At 46.3% G+C, this 18,181-nt stretch overlaps 1 protein-coding gene across 2 annotated transcripts in view; it reads left to right on the top strand.

Moving 5' to 3' along the window:
- Nucleotides 1-18,181, top strand: part of LOC147096272 (butyrophilin subfamily 3 member A3-like) — a 51,274-nt gene that overhangs the window by 10,993 nt on the left and 22,100 nt on the right. For both annotated transcript variants that reach the window (XM_085973863.1, XM_085973862.1), the window contains exon 2: nucleotides 17,332-17,427. In XM_085973863.1, coding sequence (XP_085829989.1) covers nucleotides 17,370-17,427 — 58 coding nt within the window. In that variant the 5' untranslated portion in view covers nucleotides 17,332-17,369. The remainder of the gene's footprint in view (nucleotides 1-17,331; nucleotides 17,428-18,181) is intronic.

Raw genomic sequence — 18,181 nt, forward strand, 5'->3', positions numbered from 1 at the left:
AACCAGCGTACTGAGCTTAAATAAAGGAGACCATGAAGGTATGAGAGTAGAATTGACTAAAGTGGACTGGGAAAACAGATTAAAGTGTAAGACGGTACAAGAGCAGTGGTCTACATTCAAGGACATATTTCACATCTTTCAAGATAAATATATTCCACTGAGGGAAAAGGGGAATAAAAGAAAAGACAGCCATCCGTGGCTTAGTAAAGTAATAAAGGATAGTATCCGACTGAAAACAAGGGCATATAAAGTAGCCAAATCTAGTGGGAGGATAGAAGATTGGGAAGCATTTAAAAGCCAGCAAACAATAACTAAACGATTAATTAAGAAAGGGAAGATAGATTATGAAAGTAAACTAGCAAAAAATATAAAAACAGATAGCAAGAGTTTCTACAGCTATATAAAAAGAAAAAGGGTGGCTAAAGTGAATGTTGGTCCCTTAGAGGATGGGACCGGGAAACTAGTGGTGGGGAACATGGAGATGGCAAAGACGCTGAACAAATATTTTGTATCAGTCTTTACAGCAGAGGACACTAAAAATATCCCAACACTGGACAAACAGGGGGCAATGGGGGGGTCGGGGAGCTAAACACGACTAAAATCACTAAGGAGGTGGTACTCAGTAAAATAATGGGACTTAAGGTGGATAAATCCCCCGGACCTGATGGCCTACATCCTCGGGTCTTGAGAGAAGTGGCGGTAGGGATTGTGGATGCATTGGTGATTATTTTCCAGAACTCCCTGGACTCAGGAAAGGTCTCGGCAGATTGGAAAACTGCTAATGTAACACCCTTATTTAAGAAGGGAAGTAGACAAAAAGCTGGAAACTATAGACCAGTTAGCCTAACATCTGTGGTTGGCAAAATGTCGGAGTCCATTATTAAGGAAACATAACAGAGCATTTGGATAAACATAATTTAATAGGACAGAGTCAGCATGGTTTTATGAAGGGGAAGTCATGTTTGACAAATTTGCTCGAATTCTTTGAGGACGTAACATACAGGGTGGATAAAGGGGAACCAGTGGATGTGGTGTATCTGGACTTCCAAAAGGCATTTGACAAGGTTCCACACAAGATTACTGATCAAGATAAGAAATCACGGGATTGGGGGTAATATACTGGCATGGGTGGAAGATTGGCTATCTAACAGAAAACAAAGAGTTGGGATAAATGGTTCATTCTCGGGCTGGCAATCAGTAACTAGTGGTGTTCCGCAGGGGTCAGTGCTGGGACCCCAACTCTTTACAATCTATATTAACGATTTGGAGGAAGGGACCGAGTGCAACATATCCAAGTTTGCCGACGATACAAAGATGGGAGGGAAAGCAGTGAGTGAGGAGGACATAAAAAAACCTGCAAAAGGACATAGACAGGCTAAGTGAGTGGGCAGAGATTTGGCAGGTGCAATATAATGTTGGAAAGTGTGAGGTTATGCACTTTGGCAGAAAAAATCAAAGAGCAAGTTATTATCTAAATGGAGAGAAACTGCAAAGTGCTACAGTACAAAGGGATCTGGGGGTCCTGGTGCATGAAACACACAAAGTTAGTATGCAGGTGCAGCAGGTGATCAGGAAGGCCAATGGAATCTTGGCTTTTATTGCAAGGGGGATGGAGTATAAAAACAGGGAAGTCTTGCTGCAGTTATACAGGGTATTGGTGAGACCACACCTGGAATACTGCGTGCAGTTTTGGTTTCCATATTTAAGAAAAGAGATACTTGCTCTTAAGGCGGTTCAGAGATGAGGGAGTTGACGTATGAGGAAAGGTTGAGTAGGTTGGGACTCTACTCATTGGAGTTCAGAAGAATGAGAGGCGATCTTATCGAAACATATAAGATTGTGAGGGGGCTTGATCGGGTGGATGCGGTGAGGATGTTTCCACTGATGGGTGAGACTAGAACTAGGGGGCATAATCTAAGAATAAGGGGCTGCCCTTTCAAAACTGAGATGAGGAGAAACTTCTTCACTCACAGGGTAGTAAATCTATGGAATTTGCTACCCCAGAGAGCTGTGGAAGCTGCAAAATTAAATAAATTTAAAATGGAGATAGACAGTTTCCTAGCAGATAAGGGAATTAGGGGTTACGGGGAGAGGGCAGGGAAGTGGACGTGAGTCTAGATTCGGATTAGCCATGATCCTATTGAATGGCGGAGCAGGCCCGAGGGGCCGTATGGCCTACTCCTGCTCCTACTTCTTATGTTCTTATATTTACAGGGGCGTCCCCGGGAGTTTGTCAGTATCTACAGGGGTCTCGGAGTGTGTCAGTATTTACAGGGGGGTCTCGGAGTGTGTTAGTATTTACAGGGGGGTCTCTGGGCGTCTCTCAGTATTTACAGGGGGTCCCCGGGAATGTGTCAGTATTTGCAGGGAGTCTCTAGGAGTGTGTGAGTATTTACAGGGGCTCTCCGGGAGTGTTGGTATTTACAGAGGGGTGTCTGGGAGTGTGTTAGTATTTACAGTGGAGTCTCTGGGAATGTGTCCGTAATTACATAGGGTCTCTGGGAGTGTGTCAGTATTTACTGGGGAGTCCCCGAGAGTGTGTCAGTATTTACAGGGGGTCTCTCGGTGTATTTCTGTATTTACAGGGGTTTCTCGGGACTGTCGGTATTTACAGGGGAGTCCCTGGCAAATTGTCAGTCTTTACAGGGGAGTCCCGGGGAGAGTGTCAGTATTTACAGGGGTTTCTCGGGAGTGTGTCAGTATTTACAGGGGGTCTCTGGGAGCGTGTCAGTATTTACAGGGGTTCCCGGGGAGTGTGTCAGTATTTACAGGGGTTTCCCGGGAGTGTGTCAGTATTTACAGGGGTTTCCCGGGAGTGTGTCAGTATTTGCACGGGTCTCATTATTTACAGGGAGTCTCGGAGTGTGTCAGTATTTACAGTGGAGTCTCTGGGAGTGTGTCAGTATTTACAGGGGGTCTCTGGGAGTGCGGTCTCTGGGTGTGTTTCAGTATTTACAGGGGTTTCTCAGGAGTGTGTTAGTATTTACAGGGGAGTCCCCGGCAATGTATCAGTATTTACAGGGGGTCTCTGGGAGGGTGTCAGTATTTACAGGGAGTCTCGGAGTGTGGCAGTACCTGTATTTACATGTGGTCTCTGGAAGTGTGTCGGTATTTACAGGGGTTTCTCGGGAGTGTGTCAGTATTTACAGGGAGTCTCTGGGAGTGTGTCAGTGTTTACAGGGAGTCGCGGAGTGTGTCAGTACCTGTATTTACAGGGGGTCTCTGGGAGTGTGTCAGTATTTACAGGGGAGTCCCCGGCAATGTGTCAGTATTTACAGAGGGGTCTCTGGGAGTGTGTCAGTATTTACAGGGATTTACTGGATTATTACCTGAGCCGCGAGCGAATTTGGCTAGGACAAATAAAATTAGAGTGTTAAATGCGTGGCTCAAAGACTGGTGTGGGAGAAATGGGTTTTGTTTCCTGGGACACTGGCACCAGTACTGGGGCAGGAGGGAGCTGTTCCGTTGGGACGGGCTTCACTTGGCCAGTGCTGGGACTAGAGTCCTGGCGGATCATATAACTAGGGCTGTAGAGAGGTCTTTAAACTAACTAATAGGGGGGGAGGTTCCTAGAGAGCAAATAATAAAAATGACAACAGAGAAGGTCATAGACTTTGGTAGCAGTGGGGAAATTGAAAACCAGAGCGTGTCAGGAAGGGGCAGAAGGTATGGAGTAAAAGGTAAAGTAATAAAAAGGGCAAAAGCAGGAACTAAGTGTCACAAAACATCTTTGAAAGTTCTCTATCTGAATGCACGTAGCATTCGTAACAAAATAGACGAGTTAATGGCACAAATAACTACATATGGGTATGATCTTGTGGCCATTACAGAAACATGGCTGCAGGGTGACAATGCCTGGGAATTAAACATACCAGGTTATTTAACGATCAGGAAGGACAGGCAGGAAGGAAGGGGAGGTGGGGTGGCTATGTTAATAAACTGTAATCACTAATACAGAGAAATGATATTGGGTCAAAAGATCAGGATAATGAAACCGCTTGGGTGGAGGTAAGGAATAATAAGGGGAAAAAAACACTAGTGGGCGTAGTCTATAGGCCTCCGAACAGTGGCAACTCTGTTGGACGGAGTATCAATCAGGAAATAGTTGAGGCTTGTAATAAGGGAACATCTATTATTATGGGGGATTTTAACTATCATATTAATTGGACAAATCAAATTGGGCAGGGCTGCCTTGAGGATGAGTTCATTGAGTGTATTAGGGATGGGTTTCTTGAGCAGTATGTAACTGAACCGACCAGGGGGCAAGCAACCTTAAATCTGGTCCTGTGTAACGAGACAGGATTAATTAAAAATGTCCTAGTAAAGGATCCCCTTGGAATGAGTGACCATAACATGGTTGAATTCCATATTCAATTAGAGGGTGAGAAGGTTGGATCTCAAACAAGCGTGCTAAGCTTGAATAAAGGAGACTATGAAGGTATGAGAGCGGAATTGAGTAGAGTGGATTGGGAAAATAGATTAAAGGGTAAGACGATACACGATCAGTGGTGTACATTTAAGGAGTTATTTTACAACTTCCAAAAAAAATATATTCCACTGAGAAGAAAAGGGTGTAAGAAAAGACAGCCATCCGTGGCTAAGTAAAGAAATTAAGGATAGTATTCAACTAAAAACAAGGGCATATAAGGTAGCCAAATCTAGTGGGAGGATAGAGGATTGGGAAAACTTTAAAAGAAAGCAAAAAATAACAAAAAGATTGATTAAGAAAGGGAAGATAGATTATGAAAGTAAATTAGCAAAAAATATAAAAACAGATAGTAAGTAAGAGTTTTTATAGTTATATAAAAATAAAAAGGGTGGCTAAAGTAAATGTTGGTCCCTTAGAGGATGAGACCGGGAAATTAATGGTGGGAAATATGGAGATGGCAAAAACACTGAATGAATATTTTGTATCAGTCTTGACAGTAGAAGACACTAAGAATATCCCAACACTGGACAAACAGGGGGCTAAAGGGGGGGAGGAGCTAAACACGATCAAAATCACTAAGGAAGTGGTACTCGGTAAAATAATGGGACTCGAGGCGGATAAATCACCTGGACCTGATGGCCTTGGGTCCTAGGGTCTTGAGGGAAGTGGCGGTAGGGATTGTGGATGCATTGGTAATAATTTTCCCAAACTCCCTGGACTTGGCAAAGGTCCTGGCAGACTGGAAAACTGCTAATGTAACACCCTTATTTAAAAAGGGCAGTAGACAGAAGGCTGGAAACTATAGACCGGTTAGCCTAACATCTGTGGTAGGTAAAATTTTGGAGTCCATTATTAAGGAGACAGTAACAGGACATTTGGATAATCATAATTTAATAGGACAAAGTCAGCATGGTTTTATGAAGGGGAAGTCATGTTTGACAAATTTGCTGGAGTTCTTTGAGGAAGTAACAGATAGGGTGGATAAAGGGGAACCAGTGGACGTAGTGTATTTAGACTTCCAAAAGGCATTTGACAAGGTGCCACACAGAAGGTTATTGCTTAAGATAAAAAATCACGGGATTGGGGGTAATATTCTGGCATGGATAGAGGATTGGCTATCTAACAGAAGGCAGAGAGTTGGGATAAATGGTTCATTCTCAGACTGGCAATCAGTAACTAGTGGTGTTCCACAGGGGTCAGTGCTGGGTCCCCAACTCTTTACAATCTAATATTAACGATTTGGAGGAGGGGACCAAGTGTAACATATCAAAGTTTGCAGATGATACCAAGATGGGAGGGAAAGTAGTGAGTGAGGAGGACATAAAAATCCTGCAAGGGGACATAGACAGGCTAAGTAAGTGGGCAGAGATTTGGCAGATGGAATACAATACTGGAAAGTGTGAGGTTATGCACTTTGGCAGGAAAAATCGTAGAGCAAGTTATTATCTTAATGGCAAGAAACTGGAAAGTACTGAAGTACAAAGGGATCTGGGGGTCCTGGTGCACGAAACTCAAAAGGTTAGTATGCAGGTGCAGCAAGTGATTAAGAAGGCCAATGGAATGTTGGCTTTCATTGCTAGGGGGATAGAATATAAAAATAGGGAGGTATTGCTTCAGTTGTACAAGGTATTGGTGAGACCGAACCTGGAATACTGCGTACAGTTTTGGTGTCCATACTTAAGAAAGGACATACTTGCTCTCGAGTCAGTACAAAGAAGGTTCACTCGGTTAATCCCGGGGATGAGGGGATGGACATACGAGGAGAGGTTGAGTAGATTGGGACTCTACTCATTGGAGTTCAGAAGAATGAGAGGCGATCTTATTGAAACATATAAGATTGTGAAGGGGTTGGATCGGGTGGATGCGGGGAGGATGTTCCTGATGATGGGTGAAACTAGAACTAGGGGGCATAGTCTTAGAATAAGGGGCTGCTCTTTCAAAGCTGAGATGAGGAGGAACTACTTCACTCAGAGGGTGGTAGGTCCATGGAATATGCTGCCCCAAAAAGCTGTAGAAGCTACATCATTACATAAATTTAAAACAGAAATAGACAGTTTCCTAGAAGTAAAGGGAATTAAGGGTTACGGGGAGCGGGCAGGAATTTGGACATGAGTCTAGGTTCGGATCAGTCATGGCCCTGTGGGTAGCGGAGCGGGCCCAGGGGCCGTGTAGCCTGATCCTGCTCCTATTTCGTGTGTCTAATTCCGTTAGATTCAGGAGATGGTTCTGTGATAGTGGATTGGCGGTTAGGATCAGATCAGCCATGATCTTATTGAATGGCGGAGCTGGCTCGAGGGGCCGATTGGCCTACTCCTGCTCCTATTTCTTATGTTCTTATGTCTCTGGGAGTGTGTTAGTATTTACAGTGGGGTCTCTGGGAGTGCGTCAGTATTTACAGTGGAGTCTCTGGGAGTGTGTCCGTAATTACATAGGGTCTCTGGGAGTGTGTCAGTATTTACAGGGGAGTCCCTGGCTATGTCAGTATTTACAGGGGGTCTCTGGGTGTATGTCAGTATTTACAGGGGAGTCCCCGAGAGTGTCCGTATTTACAGGGAGGTCTCTGGGAGTGTGTTCGTATTTACAAGGAGTCTTGGGGAGTCTGTCAGTATTTACCGGGGTTCTCTGGGAGTGTGTCAGTATTTACAGGTGGGTCCTCGTGAGTGTGTCAGTATTTACAGGGGGTCTCTCGGTGTATTTCTGTATTTACAGGGGTTTCTCGGGAGTGTGTCAGTATTTACAGGGGAGTCCCTGGCAAATTGTCAGTATTTACAGGGGGGTCCCGGGGAGAGTGTCAGTATTTACAGGGGGTCCCCGGGAGTGTGTCGGTATTTACAGGGGGTCTCGGGGAGTGTGTCAGTATTTACAGGGGGGTGTCTGGGTGTGTGTCAGTATTTACAGGGGGTCCCCGGGAGTGTGTCAGTATTTGCACGGGTCTCTGGGAGTGTGTCAGTATTTACAGTGGAGTCTCTGGGAGTGTGTCAGTATTTACAAGGGGTCTCTGGGAGTGTCTCAGTATTTACAGGGGTTTCTCGGGAGTGTCTCAGTATTTACAGGGGTTTCTCGGGAGTGTGTCAGTGTTTACAGGGAGTCTCGGAGTGTGTCAGTACCTGTATTTACAGGGGGTCTCTGGGAGTGTGTCAGTATTTACAGGGAGTCTCTGGGTGTGTGTCAGTATTTACAGGGGGTCTCTGGGCGTGCGGTCTCTGGGAGTGTGTCAGTATTTACAGGGGGGCCTCTGGGAGTGTCAGTATTTGGCAAAATGTTGGAGTCCATTATTAAGGAAACAGTAACAGAGCATTTGGATAAACATAATTTAATAGGACAAAGTCAGCATGGTTTTATGAAGGGGAAGTCATGTTTGACAAATTTGCTCGAATTCTTTGAGGATGTAACATACAGGGCGGATAAAGGGGAACCAGTGGATGTAGTGTATTTGGACTTCCAAAAGGCATTTGACAAGGTTCCACACACAAGATTACTGATCAAGATAAGAAATCACGGGATTGGGGGTAATATACTGGCATGGGTGGGAGATTGGCTATCTAACAGAAAACAAAGAGTTGGGATAAATGGTTCATTCTTGGGCTGGCAATCAGTAACTAGTGGTGTTCCGCAGGGGTCAGTGCTGGGACCCCAACTCTTTACAATCTATATTAACGATTTGGAGGAAGGGACCGAGTGCAACATATCCAAGTTTGCCGACGATACAAAGATGGGAGGGAAAGCAATGAGTGAGGATGACATAAAAAACCTGCAAAAGGACATAGACAGGCTAAGTGAGTGGGCAGAGATTTGGCAGATGCAATATAATGTTGGAAAGTGTGAGGTTATGCACTTTGGCTGAAAAAATCAAAGAGCAAGTTATTATCTAAATGGAGAGAAACTGCAAAGTGCTACAGTACAAAGGGATCTGGGGGTCCTGGTGCATGAAACACAAAAAGTTAGTATGCAGGTGCAGCAGGTGATCAGGAAGGCCAATGGAATCTTGGCTTTTATTGCAAGGGGGATGGAGTATAAAAACAGGGAAGTCTTGCTGCAGTTATACAGGGTATTGGTGAGACCACACCTGGAATACTGCGTGCAGTTTTGGTTTCCATATTTAAGAAAAGAGATACTTGCTCTTAAGGCGGTTCAGAGATGAGGGAGTTGACGTATGAGGAAAGGTTGAGTAGGTTGGGACTCTACTCATTGGAGTTCAGAAGAATGAGAGGCGATCTTATCGAAACATATGAGATTGTGAGGGGGCTTGATCGGGTGGATGCGGTGAGGATGTTTCCACTGATGGGTGAGACTAGAACTAGGGGGCATAATCTAAGAATAAGGGGCTGCCCTTTCAAAACTGAGATGAGGAGAAACTTCTTCACTCACAGGGTAGTAAATCTATGGAATTTGCTACCCCAGAGAGCTGTGGAAGCTGCAAAATTAAATAAATTTAAAATGGAGATAGACAGTTTCCTAGCAGATAAGGGAATTAGGGGTTACGGGGAGAGGGCAGGGAAGTGGACGTGAGTCTAGATTCGGATTAGCCATGATCCTATTGAATGGCGGAGCAGGCCCGAGGGGCCGTATGGCCTACTCCTGCTCCTACTTCTTATGTTCTTATATTTACAGGGGCGTCCCCGGGAGTTTGTCAGTATCTACAGGGGTCTCGGAGTGTGTCAGTATTTACAGGGGGGTCTCGGAGTGTGTTAGTATTTACAGGGGGGTCTCTGGGCGTCTCTCAGTATTTACAGGGGGTCCCCGGGAATGTGTCAGTATTTGCAGGGAGTCTCTAGGAGTGTGTGAGTATTTACAGGGGCTCTCCGGGAGTGTTGGTATTTACAGAGGGGTGTCTGGGAGTGTGTTAGTATTTACAGTGGAGTCTCTGGGAATGTGTCCGTAATTACATAGGGTCTCTGGGAGTGTGTCAGTATTTACTGGGGAGTCCCCGAGAGTGTGTCAGTATTTACAGGGGGTCTCTCGGTGTATTTCTGTATTTACAGGGGTTTCTCGGGACTGTCGGTATTTACAGGGGAGTCCCTGGCAAATTGTCAGTCTTTACAGGGGAGTCCCGGGGAGAGTGTCAGTATTTACAGGGGTTTCTCGGGAGTGTGTCAGTATTTACAGGGGGTCTCTGGGAGCGTGTCAGTATTTACAGGGGTTCCCGGGGAGTGTGTCAGTATTTACAGGGGTTTCCCGGGAGTGTGTCAGTATTTACAGGGGTTTCCCGGGAGTGTGTCAGTATTTGCACGGGTCTCATTATTTACAGGGAGTCTCGGAGTGTGTCAGTATTTACAGTGGAGTCTCTGGGAGTGTGTCAGTATTTACAGGGGGTCTCTGGGAGTGCGGTCTCTGGGTGTGTTTCAGTATTTACAGGGGTTTCTCAGGAGTGTGTTAGTATTTACAGGGGAGTCCCCGGCAATGTATCAGTATTTACAGGGGGTCTCTGGGAGGGTGTCAGTATTTACAGGGAGTCTCGGAGTGTGGCAGTACCTGTATTTACATGTGGTCTCTGGAAGTGTGTCGGTATTTACAGGGGTTTCTCGGGAGTGTGTCAGTATTTACAGGGAGTCTCTGGGAGTGTGTCAGTGTTTACAGGGAGTCGCGGAGTGTGTCAGTACCTGTATTTACAGGGGGTCTCTGGGAGTGTGTCAGTATTTACAGGGGAGTCCCCGGCAATGTGTCAGTATTTACAGAGGGGTCTCTGGGAGTGTGTCAGTATTTACAGGGGAGTCCCCGGCAATGTGTCAGTATTTACAGAGGGGTCTCTGGGAGTGTGTCAGTATTTACAGGGATTTACTGGATTATTACCTGAGCCGCGAGCGAATTTGGCTAGGACAAATAAAATTAGAGTGTTAAATGCGTGGCTCAAAGACTGGTGTGGGAGAAATGGGTTTTGTTTCCTGGGACACTGGCACCAGTACTGGGGCAGGAGGGAGCTGTTCCGTTGGGACGGGCTTCACTTGGCCAGTGCTGGGACTAGAGTCCTGGCGGATCATATAACTAGGGCTGTAGAGAGGTCTTTAAACTAACTAATAGGGGGGGAGGTTCCTAGAGAGCAAATAATAAAAATGACAACAGAGAAGGTCATAGACTTTGGTAGCAGTGGGGAAATTGAAAACCAGAGCGTGTCAGGAAGGGGCAGAAGGTATGGAGTAAAAGGTAAAGTAATAAAAAGGGCAAAAGCAGGAACTAAGTGTCACAAAACATCTTTGAAAGTTCTCTATCTGAATGCACGTAGCATTCGTAACAAAATAGACGAGTTAATGGCACAAATAACTACATATGGGTATGATCTTGTGGCCATTACAGAAACATGGCTGCAGGGTGACAATGCCTGGGAATTAAACATACCAGGTTATTTAACGATCAGGAAGGACAGGCAGGAAGGAAGGGGAGGTGGGGTGGCTATGTTAATAAACTGTAATCACTAATACAGAGAAATGATATTGGGTCAAAAGATCAGGATAATGAAACCGCTTGGGTGGAGGTAAGGAATAATAAGGGGAAAAAAACACTAGTGGGCGTAGTCTATAGGCCTCCGAACAGTGGCAACTCTGTTGGACGGAGTATCAATCAGGAAATAGTTGAGGCTTGTAATAAGGGAACATCTATTATTATGGGGGATTTTAACTATCATATTAATTGGACAAATCAAATTGGGCAGGGCTGCCTTGAGGATGAGTTCATTGAGTGTATTAGGGATGGGTTTCTTGAGCAGTATGTAACTGAACCGACCAGGGGGCAAGCAACCTTAAATCTGGTCCTGTGTAACGAGACAGGATTAATTAAAAATGTCCTAGTAAAGGATCCCCTTGGAATGAGTGACCATAACATGGTTGAATTCCATATTCAATTAGAGGGTGAGAAGGTTGGATCTCAAACAAGCGTGCTAAGCTTGAATAAAGGAGACTATGAAGGTATGAGAGCGGAATTGAGTAGAGTGGATTGGGAAAATAGATTAAAGGGTAAGACGATACACGATCAGTGGTGTACATTTAAGGAGTTATTTTACAACTTCCAAAAAAAATATATTCCACTGAGAAGAAAAGGGTGTAAGAAAAGACAGCCATCCGTGGCTAAGTAAAGAAATTAAGGATAGTATTCGACTAAAAACAAGGGCATATAAGGTAGCCAAATCTAGTGGGAGGATAGAGGATTGGGAAAACTTTAAAAGAAAGCAAAAAATAACAAAAAGATTGATTAAGAAAGGGAAGATAGATTATGAAAGTAAATTAGCAAAAAATATAAAAACAGATAGTAAGTAAGAGTTTTTATAGTTATATAAAAATAAAAAGGGTGGCTAAAGTAAATGTTGGTCCCTTAGAGGATGAGACCGGGAAATTAATGGTGGGAAATATGGAGATGGCAAAAACACTGAATGAATATTTTGTATCAGTCTTGACAGTAGAAGACACTAAGAATATCCCAACACTGGACAAACAGGGGGCTAAAGGGGGGGAGGAGCTAAACACGATCAAAATCACTAAGGAAGTGGTACTCGGTAAAATAATGGGACTCGAGGCGGATAAATCACCTGGACCTGATGGCCTTGGGTCCTAGGGTCTTGAGGGAAGTGGCGGTAGGGATTGTGGATGCATTGGTAATAATTTTCCCAAACTCCCTGGACTTGGCAAAGGTCCTGGCAGACTGGAAAACTGCTAATGTAACACCCTTATTTAAAAAGGGCAGTAGACAGAAGGCTGGAAACTATAGACCGGTTAGCCTAACATCTGTGGTAGGTAAAATTTTGGAGTCCATTATTAAGGAGACAGTAACAGGACATTTGGATAATCATAATTTAATAGGACAAAGTCAGCATGGTTTTATGAAGGGGAAGTCATGTTTGACAAATTTGCTGGAGTTCTTTGAGGAAGTAACAGATAGGGTGGATAAAGGGGAACCAGTGGACGTAGTGTATTTAGACTTCCAAAAGGCATTTGACAAGGTGCCACACAGAAGGTTATTGCTTAAGATAAAAAATCACGGGATTGGGGGTAATATTCTGGCATGGATAGAGGATTGGCTATCTAACAGAAGGCAGAGAGTTGGGATAAATGGTTCATTCTCAGACTGGCAATCAGTAACTAGTGGTGTTCCACAGGGGTCAGTGCTGGGTCCCCAACTCTTTACAATCTAATATTAACGATTTGGAGGAGGGGACCAAGTGTAACATATCAAAGTTTGCAGATGATACCAAGATGGGAGGGAAAGTAGTGAGTGAGGAGGACATAAAAATCCTGCAAGGGGACATAGACAGGCTAAGTAAGTGGGCAGAGATTTGGCAGATGGAATACAATACTGGAAAGTGTGAGGTTATGCACTTTGGCAGGAAAAATCGTAGAGCAAGTTATTATCTTAATGGCAAGAAACTGGAAAGTACTGAAGTACAAAGGGATCTGGGGGTCCTGGTGCACGAAACTCAAAAGGTTAGTATGCAGGTGCAGCAAGTGATTAAGAAGGCCAATGGAATGTTGGCTTTCATTGCTAGGGGGATAGAATATAAAAATAGGGAGGTATTGCTTCAGTTGTACAAGGTATTGGTGAGACCGAACCTGGAATACTGCGTACAGTTTTGGTGTCCATACTTAAGAAAGGACATACTTGCTCTCGAGTCAGTACAAAGAAGGTTCACTCGGTTAATCCCGGGGATGAGGGGATGGACATACGAGGAGAGGTTGAGTAGATTGGGACTCTACTCATTGGAGTTCAGAAGAATGAGAGGCGATCTTATTGAAACATATAAGATTGTGAAGGGGTTGGATCGGGTGGATGCGGGGAGGATGTTCCTGATGATGGGTGAAACTAGAACTAGGGGGCATAGTCTTAGAATAAGGGGCTGCTCTTTCAAAGCTGAGATGAGGAGGAACTACTTCACTCAGAGGGTGGTAGGTCCATGGAATATGCTGCCCCAAAAAGCTGTAGAAGCTACATCATTACATAAATTTAAAACAGAAATAGACAGTTTCCTAGAAGTAAAGGGAATTAAGGGTTACGGGGAGCGGGCAGGAATTTGGACATGAGTCTAGGTTCGGATCAGTCATGGCCCTGTGGGTAGCGGAGCGGGCCCAGGGGCCGTGTAGCCTGATCCTGCTCCTATTTCGTGTGTCTAATTCCGTTAGATTCAGGAGATGGTTCTGTGATAGTGGATTGGCGGTTAGGATCAGATCAGCCATGATCTTATTGAATGGCGGAGCTGGCTCGAGGGGCCGATTGGCCTACTCCTGCTCCTATTTCTTATGTTCTTATGTCTCTGGGAGTGTGTTAGTATTTACAGTGGGGTCTCTGGGAGTGCGTCAGTATTTACAGTGGAGTCTCTGGGAGTGTGTCCGTAATTACATAGGGTCTCTGGGAGTGTGTCAGTATTTACAGGGGAGTCCCTGGCTATGTCAGTATTTACAGGGGGTCTCTGGGTGTATGTCAGTATTTACAGGGGAGTCCCCGAGAGTGTCCGTATTTACAGGGAGGTCTCTGGGAGTGTGTTCGTATTTACAAGGAGTCTTGGGGAGTCTGTCAGTATTTACCGGGGTTCTCTGGGAGTGTGTCAGTATTTACAGGTGGGTCCTCGTGAGTGTGTCAGTATTTACAGGGGGTCTCTCGGTGTATTTCTGTATTTACAGGGGTTTCTCGGGAGTGTGTCAGTATTTACAGGGGAGTCCCTGGCAAATTGTCAGTATTTACAGGGGGGTCCCGGGGAGAGTGTCAGTATTTACAGGGGGTCCCCGGGAGTGTGTCGGTATTTACAGGGGGTCTCGGGGAGTGTGTCAGTATTTACAGGGGGGTGTCTGGGTGTGTGTCAGTATTTACAGGGGGTCCCCGGGAGTGTGTCAGTATTTGCACGGGTCTCTGGGAGTGTGTCAGTATTTACAGTGGAGTCTCTGGGAGTGTGTCAGTATTTACAAGGGGTCTCTGGGAGTGTCTCAGTATTTACAGGGGTTTCTCGGGAGTGTGTCAGTGTTTACAGGGAGTCTCGGAGTGTGTCAGTACCTGTATTTACAGGGGGTCTCTGGGAGTGTGTCAGTATTTACAGGGAGTCTCTGGGTGTGTGTCAGTATTTACAGGGGGTCTCTGGGTGTGCGGTCTCTGGGAGTGTGTCAGTATTTACAGGGGGGCCTCTGGGAGTGTCAGTATTTGGCAAAATGTTGGAGTCCATTATTAAGGAAACAGTAACAGAGCATTTGGATAAACATAATTTAATAGGACAAAGTCAGCATGGTTTTATGAAGGGGAAGTCATGTTTGACAAATTTGCTCGAATTCTTTGAGGATGTAACATACAGGGCGGATAAAGGGGAACCAGTGGATGTAGTGTATTTGGACTTCCAAAAGGCATTTGACAAGGTTCCACACACAAGATTACTGATCAAGATAAGAAATCACGGGATTGGGGGTAATATACTGGCATGGGTGGGAGATTGGCTATCTAACAGAAAACAAAGAGTTGGGATAAATGGTTCATTCTTGGGCTGGCAATCAGTAACTAGTGGTGTTCCGCAGGGGTCAGTGCTGGGACCCCAACTCTTTACAATCTATATTAACGATTTGGAGGAAGGGACCGAGTGCAACATATCCAAGTTTGCCGACGATACAAAGATGGGAGGGAAAGCAATGAGTGAGGATGACATAAAAAACCTGCAAAAGGACATAGACAGGCTAAGTGAGTGGGCAGAGATTTGGCAGATGCAATATAATGTTGGAAAGTGTGAGGTTATGCACTTTGGCTGAAAAAATCAAAGAGCAAGTTATTATCTAAATGGAGAGAAACTGCAAAGTGCTACAGTACAAAGGGATCTGGGGGTCCTGGTGCATGAAACACAAAAAGTTAGTATGCAGGTGCAGCAGGTGATCAGGAAGGCCAATGGAATCTTGGCTTTTATTGCAAGGGGGATGGAGTATAAAAACAGGGAAGTCTTGCTGCAGTTATACAGGGTATTGGTGAGACCACACCTGGAATACTGCGTGCAGCTTTGGTTTCCATATTTAAGAAAAGATATACTTGCTCTTAAGGCGGTTCAGAGAAGGTTCACTCGGTTGATTCCGGAGATGAGGGGGCTGACGTTTGAGGAAAGGCTGAGTGGATTGGGACTCTTCACATTGAAGTTCAGAAGAATGAGAGGCGATCTTATCGAAACATATAAGATTGTGAGGGGGCTTGATCGGGTGGAAGTGGTGAGGATGTTTCCACTGATGGGTGAGACTAGAATTAGGGGGCATAATCTAAGAATAAGGGGCTGCCCTTTCAAAACTGAGATGAGGAGAAACTTCTTCACTGAGGGTAGTAAATCTATGGAATTTGCTACCCCAGAGAGCTGCGGAAGCTGCAACATTAAATAAATTTAAAATGGAGATAGACAGTTTCCTAGCAGATAAGGGAATTAGGGGTTACGGGGAGAGGGCAGGGAAGTGGACGTGAGTCCAGATTCGGATCAGCCATGATCCTATTGAATGGCGGAGCAGGCCCGAGGGGCCGTATGGCCTACTCATGCTCCTCCTACTTATGTTTACAGGGGGGTCTCTGGGAGTGTGTCAGTATTTACAGGGGGGTCTCTGGCAGTGTCAGTATTTACAGGGGGTCTCTGGCAGTGTGTCAGTATTTACAGGGGGGTCTCTGGGAGTGTCAGTATTTACAGGGGGGTCTCTGGCAGTGTCAGTATTTACAGGGGGTCTCTGGCAGTGTGTCAGTATTTACAGGGGGGTCTCTGGGAGTGTGTCAGTATTTACAGGGGGGTCTCTGGCAGTGTCAGTATTTACAGGGGGGTCTCTGGCAGTGTCAGTATTTACAGGGGGTCTCTGGCAGTGTGTCAGTATTTGCAGGGGTCCCCGGGAGTGGGTCAGTATTTACATGGGGCCTCTGGGAGTGTGTCAGTATTTACAGGGGGGGTCGCTGGGTGTGTGCCAGTATTTGCACAGTCCGTATATAAGGGGGTGAGCGAGGAGGGGTCAGTATATAAACCTGGAGCGGATTATTCCATTTCATCAATTGTTGGCTGTGAAACCTGGAGTGGATCTGTACGTCACGTACAAAATCCAGTCTGCTGTTCGTGTTTGTCTGATTGCCGAGACAGATTCTCCGATGATTCCAGGGACCCAGAGACCCGCTCTCTCCTGCAAGAACCACTGAGCACAGGTTTGACCAGCTGTTCGAGGGACGACCTTCCAGTCCAGTCGACGTGTCACCAGTGAGGCCCCAGCAGCCTCGAGAGGGAGCAGTGTCCCACCCTCACCCCGGGCGATGCCCCACAGCGAGGGCCGTGTGACTGCCGACTCTCTGCCCGCGTTCAGTTTGGTGTGAGATTGTTAATCTGCCGCTGAGTGTATGAAGGATTCATGAAGAGGGCCGAGGTTGCCTGTTAGCAAGCAGGGGATCAGAGGGCAGAGGCTGCCGGTCGGAGGGCAGTGGGTTCCGGTCAGAGGGTGCCAGTGAGAGGGCAGAGGTTGCCAGTCAGTGGGCAGACGTCAGAGGTTGCCGGTCGGGAGGGCGGGGGTTGCCGGTCGGGAGGGCGGGGGTTGCCGGTCGGGAGGGCGGGGGTTGCCGGTCGGGAGGGCGGGGGTTGCCGGTCGGGAGGGCGGGGGTTGCCGGTCGGGAGGGCGGGGGTTGCCGGTCGGGAGGGCGGGGGTTGCCGGTCGGGAGGGCGGAGTCTCCAAGTCCAGTGTCGGACTTCGCCCTCCTGTTACAGCACAGCAATAAAGGGGTTTGGGGCAGGACCTGGCGCAAGCTCGCTGCGGCTCCAGCGAGTCAGGGCGAAGTGTGGCCTGAGGCGGGTTCCCAGATGGAAGCTAAGGGGACCCCTCCACCGCTGGCCAAGAACCGTGTCTCCCCCACCCTGTGCACCAAGGCCCCTCACGGTTCATCGCAACCTCTGGTGTGGCTCAAGAGTGAAGGCAGCGCATGTCGATTCCTAACGAAACCTCTTGTTTTTTCAGGGCCTTCATGGACAGGCTTCAGGTTCTTCGGTGAGAGGATGGAGCCCTGGGTCCTGCTTCTGATTCTCCTCCTTGGGATCCATTCTACACTGGCTGGTGAGAGACACCAATGCCCAAACTTCTCAACCCCTTGTTTAATATTGATGTGTGCAAGGGACTCGTATTTTGAACAAGTTCACTGTGTTATTGCATGTTCATTGCCTGCTCGCAGAGTATGAGGTCCCTGATTGTGAAGAGGCAGCATTGTAATTGACTGAGTCTCCCCCTCCCCCTTTATTGCTAACCTCCACTTACTGAAATGTGCAGAAAGAAACATCTATAGCGCCTTTCACGACCTCAGCACGTCCCAAAGCGCTTTACAGCTAATGAAGTACTTTTTGAAGTGCAGTCACTGTTGTAATGTGGGAAACGCAGCAGCCAAATTGCGCACAGCAAGCTCCCACAGACAGCAATGTGATGATGACCAGATAATCTGTTTTTAGGAGCTGGATGAGGGATAAATATTGTCCCCAGGACACCGGGGAGAAATCTTCTTCGAAATAGTGGCCATGGGATCTTTTACACCCACCCGAGAGGGCAGACGGGGCCTCGGTTTAACGTCATATCCGAAAGACAGCACCGCTGCACTGGGAGTGTCGGCCTGGATTATGGGCTCTCTGGAATCGTACTCGTACTCATGACCTTCTGATTGAAAGGCGAGAGCGCTACCCAATGATCTATTCCACCTTTTAACGTAGTAAAACGTCCCAAGGTGCTTCACAGGAGCGGTTATCAAACAAAACTTGACACCGAGCCACTTAAGATTATATTAGGACTGGTGACCAAAAGTATGGTCAAAGAGGTAGGTTTT

This window comes from Somniosus microcephalus, unplaced genomic scaffold (genome assembly GCF_052327205.1).
Source record: "Somniosus microcephalus isolate GS21.2 unplaced genomic scaffold, FLI_Smic_1.0 unresolved_chr1, whole genome shotgun sequence".
Lineage (NCBI taxonomy): Eukaryota > Metazoa > Chordata > Chondrichthyes > Squaliformes > Somniosidae > Somniosus > Somniosus microcephalus.